Below are 14,757 nucleotides of genomic sequence, written 5' to 3'. Positions count from 1 at the left end.
TGATTATAACACTCTTGTGCTAAGCCTTTGGGAATCGAGATAGAGCATCACCTGGGGACTGCAGGGAAAGGCTCACACACATGAGACGCGTGTCTCTGTGGAGGGAGGGATTGAGAGCAGGATCGATATCGGCACAGGGAGTGCTCAGCAGCACCTGGAAAACAGCCTCCCCACCTCCAGCAGGTGGATTGGAGAGAGATCTGAGCACAGCTTTGGGGACGACGCCAAGGGAGCACAGAGCTGTTGTGGCACAGGGGTTCACCTCGTTGTAGAGGAGGGATGGGCCTTGTCTACCTGCAGAATGGCAAGCCAAAATTGGTCTTGTGTAGACAACCTTAAATCATTTTAAAGCAGGTTGGTATCGGTTTGTATAATTCGATTCCTTTACCAAAGCGAAGCGAAATCGATGTAAATGGGGTTTACATTGATCTCAGTACATCCGCACAAAGGTTTTGCCCCAGTTTAATGAAATCAGTTTACAAACACACCTTTAGCTCAGCCCTAACTTTGTGTCCGGCCAAGGTGAGAGGGAAAAGCCAGGGAAAGAGAGGCAACAGATCCTCATGGAGAGGATGGGAGAGCCTGGAGCCATGCGCACACAGCGCAGCCCCACTCCGATCAGGCTGCAGTGGCACCAAGTGATAAGGAATGGGTCAATATAGTTTTCTGAAAGATTTTTCTTTTCTTTTTTTTTTTTTTTAGCAGAAAGGTTAAATGTGAGGCCAGATCGATCTTCCCCCCCATCGCCATCCCTCCCCACCGCCCGCAGCCATCCTGGAGGACGCGGCTCAGCCTGAAGTGGCCAAGTGACCACGCAGGACCGCGGGACCCGAAGATGCTGCTGACCAATGGCTGCCCAAAGGAGCCCCTGTTGCTTAGCAACCCGGCTGCAGAGAGAGAGGGAGAGAGCGCAAAAAGATGGATTTTCAGATTGCAGCAGCCAAGCAGATCAATTCTGCAACATGGGCTACAGTGGCCAAGCGGAATCTCTCTTGCTCCCAGCAGGTATTGATCCAGCCATGCTATAGGCATTGAATGAGCTCTAATAAGTCCTGAGTAAACAGGAACAAGGACTTAAGTGATAGCCCAGCAGTCAAACATCAACTCCCTTTGTCTTCTCCTTCCTCTTCTTTTTTTTCTTCTTCTTCTTGTTTTTTTTTTTTAATTGCTGAAACCTTCGCGAGAAAACGGCAATAAAGTTTATTGATAGAAAAATGAAGAGTCGGAATAATCACTTTGTTTACAGGCGGGAAGGGGAAAGGCCCCTGCCTCAAAATCCATAGAGGTGAACATGGACACACGTCCCTGAGCATCCCTTGGGCCACAGCTGGGCACATCCCAGGCTCGGTGATAGGGTTCTTCAAAGCGAGTTTTGCTGGGAGCACGCATGCCCAGCACCACCCATCTGAGGCAGATGTGGAGGAGGGAAAGCTCAGGACCTTGGCTCATGTGATGAGTCACCCCCGGATCTCCTTTTTAAACTAAAAGGTACCAGAGTCTTATGATTTTTAAGGACCATTCCAATCCAGACCCAAGTGTTCTATGGTTCTATGAGCTTTATGGTCCCTTCCAACCCAATCATTCCTGTGCTCCTCAGTGCTTTGAAAGGGCATCTTTAAACTCCCGGCAGAGAAGCAAACTCCAGGCTCACTTTCAGGAAGGGGCAGGGAGAAGCCAAGTCCCTCCTTCCTTGACAACACCATAGGAAGCAAAGCTGGCTCTTCAATGTTGCAGAGTCTGAAGGGTGCATCCAGAGATGCAGAATGCTCTGGAAGAGGAAAGAAGCAGACTCAGGCTTGGTTATGGGAGTGCCTTTCTTTGCTTTACAGAGATGGGAGATGCCAAAGATGAGAGAAGAACTGTAAAGGAGGACTTTGCACAAAGAAAGGGGCACAGGGATGTTTCTGGGGGTCATAACCAAACATGTGGCTGAGAGTAAGGAAGAGCCTGAATACATCCAAGTGATAAAAGAGTTGACTCGGTGGCTCCTGGACACACAGATGGGTCAAGGCTTGTGCCAAAACCTCCATCACTCGGGGGATGCAGTGATACCCCTTTGCTGACCAAAGCAAATAACACATAGAGTCCATATCCAAAGCCTGTCCCAGCAGGCAGCTGCTTCCCTCCCTTGCTCCATTCTCATGCCTCCTTCTATGCTACCTCCATCCCCTCTCCCTCAAGCCCAGGATCTTCCAAAGCTCTTCAAATATACAGCTTCATCTCCAACAGCAGCTATTGCCCAGCTGAGCGATCGCTGCAATCAGGGGAGCTCAGTCTCTGGCAGAAGGGAAAGGCCCCCATCCAGAGGTCTGCATGCAGCATCGCTGGAAATTCCCCAGTGACACCAATTAAAGAAGCGGAGCTGCTCCAGATTTATGCCTGCGTAACCGAGATCACAGGGCAGGCCTGCCTCCAGTGGTTATGGGACGAGGGAAACGAGAGCTCTTTGCTTGCACTCTGAGATCTCTCAGCCCACATTTCAGCAGCCTTCGTCATAACAGGGCTGATAATTAATTGATCCCATATTAAGGAGGCTGGCTCCCAAGTGCCGGAGCTCCCGGCTGCAGTTTAACACCGGTTAAATCAAGTGAGTCCTCAAACCCCGAGTGAGTGCTGGTAGGAGGGGACCCAGGCGGGTGCTGCTCCGTCCCCATAGATCTGCATCTGCCATTTTCCAAGGGGAGGGGAGATGTTGTGCCTTTTCCTGCAGGTTTCTGCATTTCAAAGTAATATCAGAAGGGCTCGGGGCTTAATCTTCCTTCCCCAGGAGGCTGTTGGAATCAGGCAAAAGGAGAAAAAGCTTCGAATCAATACAGCAGTATGAATTTATTCCCCAGTGTATATGTGTGTGTGTGTGTGGGGGGGGGGGGGATACAGGGCACCAATGTGTTTTCTCCCTTCTGTTAAAGGAAGAGCACAGCCCCGCTCAGAGCTCTTCACTGGGAGCAGAGCGGGCACCCATGATGGCTGTTCTGTTGCATGATGAGGACATTCACCCCCTCCTTGCCCCTTCCTCACAGCTCTCAGCCCACGTTACACAGCAGTAATACGACCACACCAGGGGCAGAAATCCCTGGGAGGCTGAACAGTGTCACCTGTAGGGGCAGAAGGAAAACTCCACCTCTCTCTGCTACAGCGAATGGAGGCAGCAGTTTGCAAACTGCTGTTTGCCTGCCCAGGCTCTGCTGTTGGATATAAGATGGGAGGAGAGAGGTAGGGTGGGAAGGAGGATGCTCAGTGCTCAGTAGGTCCATGGGGCTCTTGGGAAGGTCTCAGTGCTGTGGGGTCTCTGTGGTGATGGGTTCAGTCACATTGGGTGCTCCATAGTGGGGCCTCAGCATCTCCGGTGGGGTACAGCTCCAGCTTGGGTCCAGATCTTCTTGGGATGACCATGGGAAGAAACAGTCCGAATCCATCCACCTGGATGGCAAAATGTGTCTTCCTACCTGGAAAAGCTCCTCCTTCAGACACATCCTTCTCTGTGCATCAGCAGAGCTGGGGCAGAATCTCTTTGTTTCATACCAGAAAGTAAAGTAAAGCACACACACAAAAAAACTCCATTTCACTGGAGCCAAATCTCAGCCTTTTCCTGCACACACCAAATTCCCCACCACAAATCAGAGCAGCCCCAGCTACACACCCAACCTGCTTCAATCCTCCCTCACACCAAAGCTGTGAGATGGGGGACACTGCGGGGTCCTGGATGGGGCGAGCGTTGCAGTCGGATGCATGGCCCCAATCAGAGCAATGTGCTCCTCACCGCGATGCCCAATCGTTTGAAATTTAAAACAAAATGTAAAACAAGGAATAATGGTCACAAAAAAAGGCTTAATTAATTGAGGTAAATTGCATCACAATAGCGATTTCTCAGTAACACGGCTAAGTGCCCCCATTATTCTGATTTCACTCAGTATTCATGGATACTAAATAAATCACGGGCCCTCCACTTACAGCCTGCTGCAGAGGGGACGGGGGATGGGGGTCCTGCCATCTCCTTGCTCTATATGTCAATAACCCCAGCACTTCCCGTGTGTCCACTTCAAATGGCAACCAGAAAAATTACCATCAAAAATAAATGAATTCTCCCTTCCCCCCCCCCCCCCCCCCCCCCAATTCTTTTTCTTCTTTTTCTTTTAACCTTTGGAACAAATTTCCCCCAGAGATTCACAAGGAAGCCTTCCCCCCCCCCCCCCCGTCTCTTTTTTTCCCCTCTCTGCTGCCCTGCTCTGCTTATCAATATCCTATTAATACCAGGTTATTTGAAATCGTTTGCTTTCCCACCTCCCTGGCACTCCAGCTCAGCACCTGGGCATCATTCCATGGGGTTCTGCTTGCTAAGCTTGCTCCTAATACCCAAAATTAATGTGTAGACAGCACCGAGGAGCACGTGAGCGAGTTTAACAAACGTTTGGTTGTGGATTTGCTCCTTATGCCAACGCTCATGTTTTTTCCAGCAATGATACAGGGAGACTTCCAATGGAAAAGCCCAGTGGAAGAGCACCAATGGGAGACCCCAATGGGAGACCTCAATGGGAGACCCTCAATTGGTGGCCCCCACTGGGAGACATCCGGTGGGAGACCCCAATGGAAGACTTCTCTTGGAAGAGAATCAAGGCCTCTGTGGGTGATGCCCAGTGAGAGACCCCGGTGGAAGAGCATAATGGGAGATGCTAGTGGATGAGCCCCCAATGGAAGACCACTATAGGAGACCCTAATGGATGAGCCTTTAATGGAAGACCACAATAGGAGACTCCAAGCAGGCTGGACCAGATAGCAGCTTGGAGCTGGTGAACCTCCATTTAGGGCAGACTGCTGGGACGCTGAGATGGAAGAGCAGCCCTAAAGCTGCATCAAAAAGGAGGCTGCTGCAGGATGGGCTCCCACATCCCTGTGTCCCCACTGCACCGTGTGCTCACTGACCATGTTGGCTTGCCCAGGGAGGATTTCTTCCCTAACCCTGGGTAATGGGTCTGGACTGGGAAGTGCTGCTGGATGCACCAAGCATGTGCAGCCCGAAGGCATCTCCTTCAGGAGCCTAACAATGGAAAAATCCCTCCGAGGTCACACAGCTCCATCTCTCCTCCCCATCGGAGAAGGGCTTTGGTATGGCCAGCATTGATTTCAATAACGAGTCGATGGAAATCAGCAGTGGGGAGGGGTGGGAAGGGGGGGGAGGAACACGGCCCTTGTGACAAAGCAGCTTTGCCAGCCCTGTTCCCACAAATGGATCTGTTCTGGGGTCCCCGGTTGTTGCCCATTGTGATGTGATGTCTCCAGCAGCTGCTTTGGGCACTGTGGGAGAAGCTGTGGCTCTTCCCATGCAATGTCCTCTCGCTTCTCTTGAGCGCCCTCCGTGCCCCTGCCCCCAAATCTCACCCAGCTGCTGCAACGCTCTGCAGCTCCTACGGAGTGGCTGCTGCTGTGAAGGGCTGGGAACCGATGAATCAATCACCATCCAGATCCCAGGGTGTAATCATAATTAATGTTCAGCCCTGATTGATCACAGCACGGTTTTGTCGTGTTCTCTGGGATGACAAAACCGACTGTTTCATGGCTGTTTTTCCTCTCCATCCCTTCTCCTGCAACCCCCAAAAAAGACATCTTGTTGGGGTGGCACTCAGGAGCTGTTGGTGCACAGGGGTGGGTGACAGCAGCACTCGTGCCACAGGCAGTAGCACCCAACACATGGCCAAACCCCCATGGATGCTGGTGGGGAGCCCTCCCCATGTCACAAACCAAGCATAACTGGGCTGGGATCAATCCATCAATGCGCAGCAGTGGTTAAATAGTGCTGTGCTCACCTCCCTCCAATTAAACCATCATTTCTGATAGATCCCTTTGTGTCTGTGTCTCTCCTCCAGACCACTCACTCCGCTGTGGGCAATGGTGATGGCTTGAAGGATGCTTCCTCCTGCTGGACATGTGTCAATAGGATGCGGCGTTGCTTCCAGACTATTCTGCTACTGGAGTTGGGGACCCAAGAGGAGGTGAGCCCTAGGACCATCCTGCAGTGCACAGAGGGGCAGTGGCGAGCTGCACGGCCAGAGCTTTGCCCCAGCATCACTTTGCTGCCCCACCATGCTGGTTAGAGCATTGACCCCCAGCCCTGTCCCCAGTGTGAGTGCTGTGGGGACATGGGGCACACAGCAGGGCCTCTGGCCAGCAGAGCTGGAGGGAGCCCGCAAAGCAGAGCTGGGTATTGATTGGCCATCGATCCCATGCAACCACATTCTGCAGCGGCTGCTGTCCTACATTTCAATCCCACACCTTCGCCTCTGACTTTAATGGGCTTCATCACAGCCCAAAGCTTTATTTAACCAAAAGGGGAGGGTGCAGGGAAGCAGCTGCCAGAAATCAGATCAGCCCCGTCCCAGAGACAACCACCTCCTCAGGATTTCTTGCAGCAGATGGGCTCCATTGGGGGGGGAGAGGGTGGGTTCTGTGCCACGTAGACCCCAGACCCATCCCTGATGGGAGAGTGCTGCAGGTGATGGCGGCAGCTCTCCAACAACTCCTTCATCTCAAGGTCCCTCCACAACCCGAGTCCATCCTTATACCTGCACAGCTCCATCTCCAGGGCAGGTGGAGAGAGAGAGACAGGGATGGAGACATCCAAGGATGGAGAGAGATGCCCTGAGGGTGGGAGCAGAAGGGATGGAGGGTCTGGGAGCAGGACAAATGAATGACCTGGGAGCAAGACACCAACTCCTTTCAGGTTTCATCTCAAGAAGTCTTCAAGCAGTAATTTCAACAGGAAAAGCTCAAAACCAACGCCAGCATCATCCAAAGAACCCTCACTGTCATCCCATCCTCCCCCAGCTCCAAGGCATCTCGGAGGGGCTGGTGGACGTCACTGTGGGGCCAGTTCAGCATCTCTCAGCCCACATTCCTGCTCTCTCCCTGGGGCAGAATATGGATGCAGTGTTTATTGTTGATTTATGCCAAGCCAAAAAAAAAAACCAAAAGAAATACATTGTCTTCAATTATTAATCAGTGATGTGTGAGAGGGGGACACAAGCTGGAAATTAACTCTGTGACCTTTAGGGGTGGATTGTTACCCCTTCCATTCTCAAGCCCTGTGTGCTTTAGCAGCCCTCCAAGCAGAAATACAGCTTCTCCCATGAATGAGCTCCAAGCTGAAGCTTTCAGGCAGCTGAGGATGTTCAGATAATGAGGAATGTGCAGGGCACAGGTGCCCCTGTGTGCAAACCCAACGCATTTTGGCCTCGTGGATGAGCATTCACATCATCCCATGCATAAGTCTATAGGGTGTCTCTGAGGCCATCCAACTTTTCTTTCTCTGCTCCACCCCGTCACTCTTTTCTGGATGCTTCTGGGTACCTGACTGGTCCCCTGGTCTCCAGGCAGGGTAGGGCACCCCAACCCCATGCCTGCTCCTGTGCAGGGCTGTGTTTGGGAGAAGCTACAGGTGCTGAAGAGCTCCCCACAGTCACCTGGGTGCCCTTGGTGAGCTTCAGGCTAGGGAGAAGCCCATTCCTATGTCTCTCTTTTAGCTCTTTGTTTCTGCCCATGGCTCTGAATGGATACCTCGTTGTAGGCATCTAAGGTGGCTTTGTCAAGGAAGCTGCTGGTCAGGGGAGAGGAGGCTTTCTGGGTTGTTCTTCCACCCTCCTACCTCAAAAACATCCCTTGAGCCAACATGGGAGGCTGCAGCCCAACCTGCATCCAGCAAGCCCAGCAAGGTGTGCTGAAGGCCAGGAGGGCAAGAGGTGGCCCCAAGGAGAACATAGATTTGGGATGGAGACATCCCAAGCATCCTCAACACTGGCGTTTTCTTGCCACCTTCCTCTGCCTCTCCCTCCCTTCCCGAAAGCAGCACTGCGGCAGCGCACACCAGCAAACTGATCGAGGCGGAAGGACTGATCAATAGGAGTATTGAGCACTTTTCAAGGTACGGTGATTTTTGCAGATTCAGTTCTAACCTCACGTCGGAGCCCCCCGAGCTGCCTCCTCTCCCCCAGCATCATTGCCCCGTAGACACCTCCTGGTCACACATCTTCTCTAAGAGTGGGGTCACCCAACCTGGTACCACCATAGTGGGGATAGAGGGGACCACTCCATCTTGCAGCTGGAGATGTTGGTGGCACTTCCAGCTGGAGAAAGAGAGGAAAAATGGCATCACCCAAAGGAATTGCTTCACCGTGGGTTCATCCCACAGGTTGGCTCCTTTGGGACAATGGGAAGAGTAGGGAGGTCCCTTCAAGTTGTAGGGTTACCAGGAATGGAAACGGAAGAGCCGGGATCATGGTGACGCTGGGAGGCTGAGGACATCCTGCATCCACCTGAGGACATCCCATGGTGGGAGCACAATGGGTGACCCCACTCATGCAGCTCACAGGGCTAAATTAGGGGTAAGCATGGGGGTGAAGGAACCCTCCAGCAGTACACGGGTGGGTGCAGGTCTGCGCAGTGACACTGCAGCAGATGGAGCTGGAAGAGACCTTGAAGGACAGAGATGTGCTGAGCACCAGCAGCACTGAGCCCATGAGAAGGGGATGGGGAGGGCCGTATCAACATCGCCTGCACTGAGATTTTGATGGTAAAGGATCTTTGCATTCAGCATCCTTGTGATTGCTGACAAGGGGAGGGATCGAGAAGGGAGATAACTGGGAACGGCTGATAAGGTGCGTGGAGAGATAAAGCAGAAATTAAGCAGAACTTCACGTGGTGAGCGGCTGCTTTAAGCGCATCCCAACCCCTTCACTCCCGACGTACGGGCAGCACTGCATCACACCAGGTAAAAATAGCACATTTAATGAAGCTAGGGAAAGTGTCGATTGGATTTTACAGAAATTACAGAACCCTCGTTGCCACATTCCCCATCAAAATGCTTTGCTGTTGAGAGCCCCGAAGGTTGGTTTGCCAAATGAGCTTTGAGCAAGAAAACCCAACCAAAAAATGGCCATTGTCCCACATTCCCAGATGTGTCCCCTTCTGGCTGACACAAAGTCTTCAGATTTTGGTCATCTGGACAAAAGAAAAGTATGTCTCTTTAAGCTTTGCCATCTAAACCCGATCCTGCTCTTGTGCTCTACTGGATACACTCTTGGGTGTAAGGGAAATATACGTGGAGATGGAGTGAATATCTTACTCACATTAACATGGAGGGGAAGCTGCCTCCTGGTCCCCATTTAGGGCCAATCCAGATGGACGGCAATGGTGTGGATCATAGAGGGGGGAGAGCAGTAGGGATGGAGTGGGATGTGGCCGAATGCCATTCCATTCCACTTAGCAGCACTCCGCTCACGCTCTCTCCATTGCTCCCATCCGTCATGACCCTCGTTAGGGAAAATCCATGTTAAAAATCTCTAATTTTTATTTTAAAGTCTAATAGAGCTCAGTGGTAATTTTCACTTTAAGTAACGATTACTGCACCTCAGCCCTGTCCAAGCATCAGTGCTTGGGGATATGGTGTCCATTGCTGCTCACAGACGGGTTTTGCTCAGGGGGCATCTGTAGGAGAGAAGCAGCTCCAGCCAGGCAGAGCCCGAGGGCTTCAGAAGGCAGCAGGAGTCATCTCCCATCGAGCTGTGCTGGGGAAGAGAGGAGAAAAAATCCCTCTGTGCTAATGGAGGAGAAAGGGTTTCCCAATGGGAGATGGAGAAGAGAGGGTTTTCCAACAGGAGATGCGCTGTGCTGCAGGAATCCTCCAGCTCTGAGCACCCTCTGCCCAACGCTAGGGAGGAAAACACCCAAAGGGGGCTGGATTCCCTCAGGGCTCTGTGGGTTATCCCTATAACTCAACAAAAGCCCTTTGTAGGAAATGGATGAGCTTCAACCAAAGGGGCTTTGCTGGAAACGGAGCTGTCAGGCACAGCTCTGAGCTCTGCCTCTTCCCTCCCCTGCTCCACTGCCCACTCGTGACGTGGGGTCCCAGCCCACCTCCCACCCCCTGCTCCGATCCACCCCCCAACAACCCAACGCCATCCATCTCCCACCCAACCAGCACCCAACATACAGAGAGGGACCCTGCCAACCCGCCCGGATGGCGAGCACAGAAAGAGATGCAAGGATGGAAAATTCCCCTTCATAATTAATAAATGAAGAATATTGTTGTTAATCGATGTAGCTGTGAAGAGGATATCGATCCCAGCCGCATGCTATTTTTTGTGCGGCTTAGATTTTTACACCTCATTTAGAGGCAGGTCTCCCCGGGGACCTCTTAACACCAAAAGATATTTGCAAGAGTCCAAAGTGAAAGGGAAGAAAAGAAGGGGGGGAAAAAAAAGAGATTAATTATTACCAGAGCTGGAGAATTATGCTTGCTTCCCATTGTGGCCGACTGCAGGGCTGATTTGAATATTTGATTAATAACGAATTATAGCCGAGGTTGATAACTTATCTCTGCTCTGGCTATTTAGTAAACAAGTGGGAGCCATTAGAAACATTTTTAATATTAATCCCAGGAAATTATGGTTATGAAGGCTGTGGGTAACCCTTTATGAGCCAAGGTTGGGTAAGGACGATGCTCCACTCTCATTTAATCCCATCCAGATGGGGTTAGAGCTCTCAGTTTTCCTCCTTTAGGGTGAACAAACCTTGAGCTGCACCACCTGGGTCTGAGACCCAGGTTTTGGGGTGAGATTTTGGTTCATGAGTCCAAGGAGGAGGTGTGTGTATGTGTGTGTGTGAGTGTGTGTGTGTGTGTGTGCTCATGGTGGGGAGATGCACACATCCGTGAGTGCACGAGGAATGTTGAGAGCAGATCAAAGCGCTGCTGAGAGAGGCTGCATCCCTGCAAAACTCATTGCTGCCTCCACGGCGAAAAGCAAAACCTCCTGTCAAAGGGATGGGATGGAGGGATGAGAGGGACTGGCACCCCCGGTGCATGCCTTGCAGCAGGGATGTAGGGGTGAGCATCAGGGTGGAGGGTGCTCATTGGTACCCAGAGCTGCACAGAGATGGCAAATAAGATGGCAAAACCTCCAGCCAGAATCCCCACATCCTGCAAGGCCTTGGGGGTGGTGGGAGAAATAGAATCCCTAAGGAGGAGGAGAAGCCATCAAGCAGAGCAGCACAAACTATTCATTCCCCGTGTGGGTCCACTCAGAGAATTAGGGTTTGTGTGATGCTTGGAGCAGCTTTGTGGCTTTGGGGTACGTAGGGCTTTGGGGCACACGGGGCTTTGTTGGATGTGAGAGAGCAAAAAGAACCCCCCAAAAAGCAGGATGTGGTTTGGGATGGCCCCATTCCCTGCCTGGTTCTGGAGCAGGGAGCAGGACGAGCAGTCGGGGCTGCTGGAATTGGAGTGGCCGAGCTCCCTCCTCCTCACATCCATCTCCTCCTCCACCTGTGATAGGCCCCGGTGCTGCGGATCCATGCAGATCAATGCAAAATTAATTAGAGTAATCAACTCAGCTGTACCACAGAGATCATACAGGCAGGGTTTTAGGTGACTAATTGGTGGAAGCTGACAGCCAGTGTCCCCGGTGTCTTAGAGGTATTAACACTTTTTTCTCTGTAGATTAATTACCTTTTTCCACCTTTCAGTTGATCGTGCAGTGCTGGGTGGGGGGGGGGGGGTGGGAGCATCCCGTGCTGTGTGGGACCTGGTCTGAGAGCTGGGGGATCCCCTGTTGGCTTTGTGGCTGTGGCCATAAAAGCACAATCAGGGGTCACTGCAGCCCTCCCACTGAGCTTCAGGGCATGGCAAAGGGGAAGAATGGGGCTATTCCCTAAATGCCAACATAGAGGAGGGTTTCTGCTTGCAGATAAAGACCTAATGAGGCCCTTGGATTCAAGCTAAGGGCGAATGCTATTAATAGAAAGGGTAATTAATCATCAGCAGTTATCTAGCTCTGGAGATGGGTTCTTCATCACTTGGGCTCCCAGTCGCCACTGGGCTTCATCCCTGCCCTGACACAACGGAGAGGCAGAGGGATGGATGTGCAATGCTGCTCCTTGAGCCCCTCACATGGGGAGAAATGGATTCTACAGATCCTGGGCCAAACCCCACACATATTTGGGTAACCAGGGCTTACCAGGGCTGAAAGCCCAACGAGCTGAACCAGCTCTGCATGGGGCCCATCCCTGCTCACAGCTGTGCTATCCCTAGGGCAGGTCAGCCTCCCCCTGCCAAGTCATGGCTTTCGACTGCCCAAAAGCTAGGTGCTAAATCCAGCCCAGTCCCCATCACATCGATGGCTGGCAGAGGTTTGCCACCTCCAGAGAGCCATCTGTCCCTTCTGACGGCTGTGTCCAATACTCAGGATGAATGGTCCTCCTGAGGAGGCTGTGCTCCCCATCCAGCCCAACCAGTCCTGCTCAGGCGATGGGAGATGGATCCTGCCAGCATCGATCACGGGCTCAATCTCTGAGGCAGGCATTATTGGCAGAGAAAACGGGGGGGACGTGATGGAAAACACTGGGGCAAACAGAAAGATGCTCGTGTCCAGCGTCCCTGCCTGAGCTGTGCAGTTTTGGCTGCGTTCCCCACCTTGCTGGGTAGGTCACATTACCAGAGAGCTCGGTGCCTCCAGCATCACCCATCACATCTGGATGGCCAAGATCAATGAGACACAGCGAATGGGTTCAATCCTGCTGGCAGCTGGTGTTCCCAATGGTGTTCCCAAGGGCTGAGTCTTGGTGCCAGTTTTGTTTTACATTCGGATATTAGGTAGAACTTCATGGAGGAGGCAGCCAAGAGTTGCAACCAGCTGCCAATGGAAGCAGTGGAGCCCAGTCCTGTATCTGTTTGATGTGCAGATGTGACACTGAGGGATGGGGCTTCGTGATGGGTCTCAGTAGGTCGTGCAGGTGGTTGGACTTGGTGATCTTGAAGATCTTTTCCAACCTCATTGATCCCATCCACCTGGCACACAAATGCCCTTCCCCAAATTGGCACCTTGATCCATGACCTTCAGCTGCTCAATCAGACGAGGAACTCAAGTTTGTCCCTACCTCATGCCACCTCCTCCTGAGCAGGCAGGGAGCTGCAGGAGGGGGAATATTCAGCGCTCAGCTCCCAGCACTTTAGAGTGCTTTCATCCCTGAAAGCTTCGGCGTGGAAGAAAGGAGAATGGACCGATCCCCCAACAGCACAGTAAGTGCTTTCTTTATTTAACAAAGCATCAGAGAGCTGAGAGGGCTGTGGTGGGGGCCAGAAACCCACACGGTGTTGGACACAACCCCTCCCACCGAAGGGTTATCAGGATTTGACAAACCTTACAAATAAATCTTCCCCTGCTTCCTTTTATAGGGCCTTTCAAGCCGTATCCCCCAGGTTCTCGTGGAGGGTAATGAACGCGCAGCGCGTGCCTTAGAGCTGCTTGAATTATTCATCGGGAATAATATTTGTTGCCCTTTTCTTCTGGTGGGGAATCAATGCCTATTTATAGATGAGGGTCCCCCATTATTGGGGGCATTCACCAAAACTGGGATGTGGGCACAGAGATCCTCACCCGTGGGGATTTTGCACTGTTGGCCAAGGTTAATGTTGACAATGGGATGGGCAGCATTGGACCCAACTTGCCCCACGTTGCCCACAACAAGCCCCAGAATCTCTCCTCACCTCCTCACTTGCTTATTTAAGAGCTTTGGATTGATAGAGTGACTTAAGTTTGTCATAAAGCTGGGCTCCTAGTCTTTATCAGCCCCCACTTGATGGTGAGGAGGTGGCTCTGGCTTGTTGGGTGTGATGGTGTCACTTGAACGGTGGCCCACGGGATGGAGAAGAAGAGCCCTAATGTGGTTTTGACAGCGAGGCCAACGGTTAAGTGCTCGGTGTGGATATTTTTCCCCCTCTCTATTGTTTGTTATTGGAAGTTACAAGTAGCTAAAGACCTCCCCAATTATCCGGGAGCCACTTAAGAGCAATTGAGCACCTGTCACGAGCTGAATGGGCTGCATCGCCCTAATGACAGGAGCGGAGAAAAGACGCAGGTCAGCAGGGATGGGGCGATTTACTGCTCTGCAGTGCCAGCTCTGAGCGGGGCTGCAGAACCTGAGAGGTAAAAGGAGGAGAAGAGCTGAGAGATTCCCCTCTGGGACCCACAGCTGGAGGTCACCCCTTGCTCCCAGAGCTCTGCATCCCCATGGATGTGGAGCTGGATGTGCTGTCAGCTGTTCTGCTCGGTGTTGGTGGATAATGATATTAATATCAGGATGATTCTTCAGGACCTCAGGAAAAATATAAGTACCTCTAACAGCAAAACCTGACATGGTGCAGGCACACACTGTGAGCCAGAAATGAGCACATAAGACATGAAGAAAAAGAAAGAGGAGATTGCATTCCTCTCTATGAAACAAAGCCTCCAACAAATAAAGCCCAACAGCAGCCTCTGCCCCCAGGTTGTGCCCGAGGCGGAACTCCAACTGCAAACCACCTGCTTGGGAAGGGTAGAGAAACATGAATGAACATGCATGCAAATGCAAGCACATACAAGCACATGCATGCACATGGAAGCAGACAAAGCCTATCTCCTGCACACAGATCCAGCTTTGGATGCAGCTCCTTGCATCGGGAGCCCTGCATTGTCCCCTGCACCTCATGTGAGAGCCACCACCATGATGGGGGGCCAGGAGGAGGTGGGGCGGGAGGTGGAGGGGAAGGTGCCAACCTGGAGAGGCTCATCAATAGAAACATAAAATTAAAATAATTTGCGTCAATTCTGCTGAGTGGCTGTTAGGTCTAATTGTTATTGACTCGGCCCTGGAATTATGAAGGCTCACACGGATCTTGGATGGTGGGGAGGTGGGTTGGGACCCCCCCCCCCCTCCAGGGTTGGGACACCCCCC

At 52.0% G+C, this 14,757-nt stretch overlaps 1 protein-coding gene across 1 annotated transcript in view; it reads right to left on the bottom strand.

Moving 5' to 3' along the window:
* The window catches only part of MPND (MPN domain containing), a 39,775-nt gene that overhangs the window by 3,902 nt on the left and 21,116 nt on the right, over positions 1-14,757 (bottom strand). The window contains exon 2 of the mRNA XM_072357276.1: positions 761-887. Coding sequence (XP_072213377.1) covers positions 761-887 — 127 coding nt within the window. The remainder of the gene's footprint in view (positions 1-760; positions 888-14,757) is intronic.

This window comes from Excalfactoria chinensis, chromosome 26, assembly GCF_039878825.1.
Source record: "Excalfactoria chinensis isolate bCotChi1 chromosome 26, bCotChi1.hap2, whole genome shotgun sequence".
In the NCBI taxonomy this organism is placed as follows: domain Eukaryota; kingdom Metazoa; phylum Chordata; class Aves; order Galliformes; family Phasianidae; genus Excalfactoria; species Excalfactoria chinensis.
This window is presented reverse-complemented; position numbering and strand designations above follow the sequence as displayed.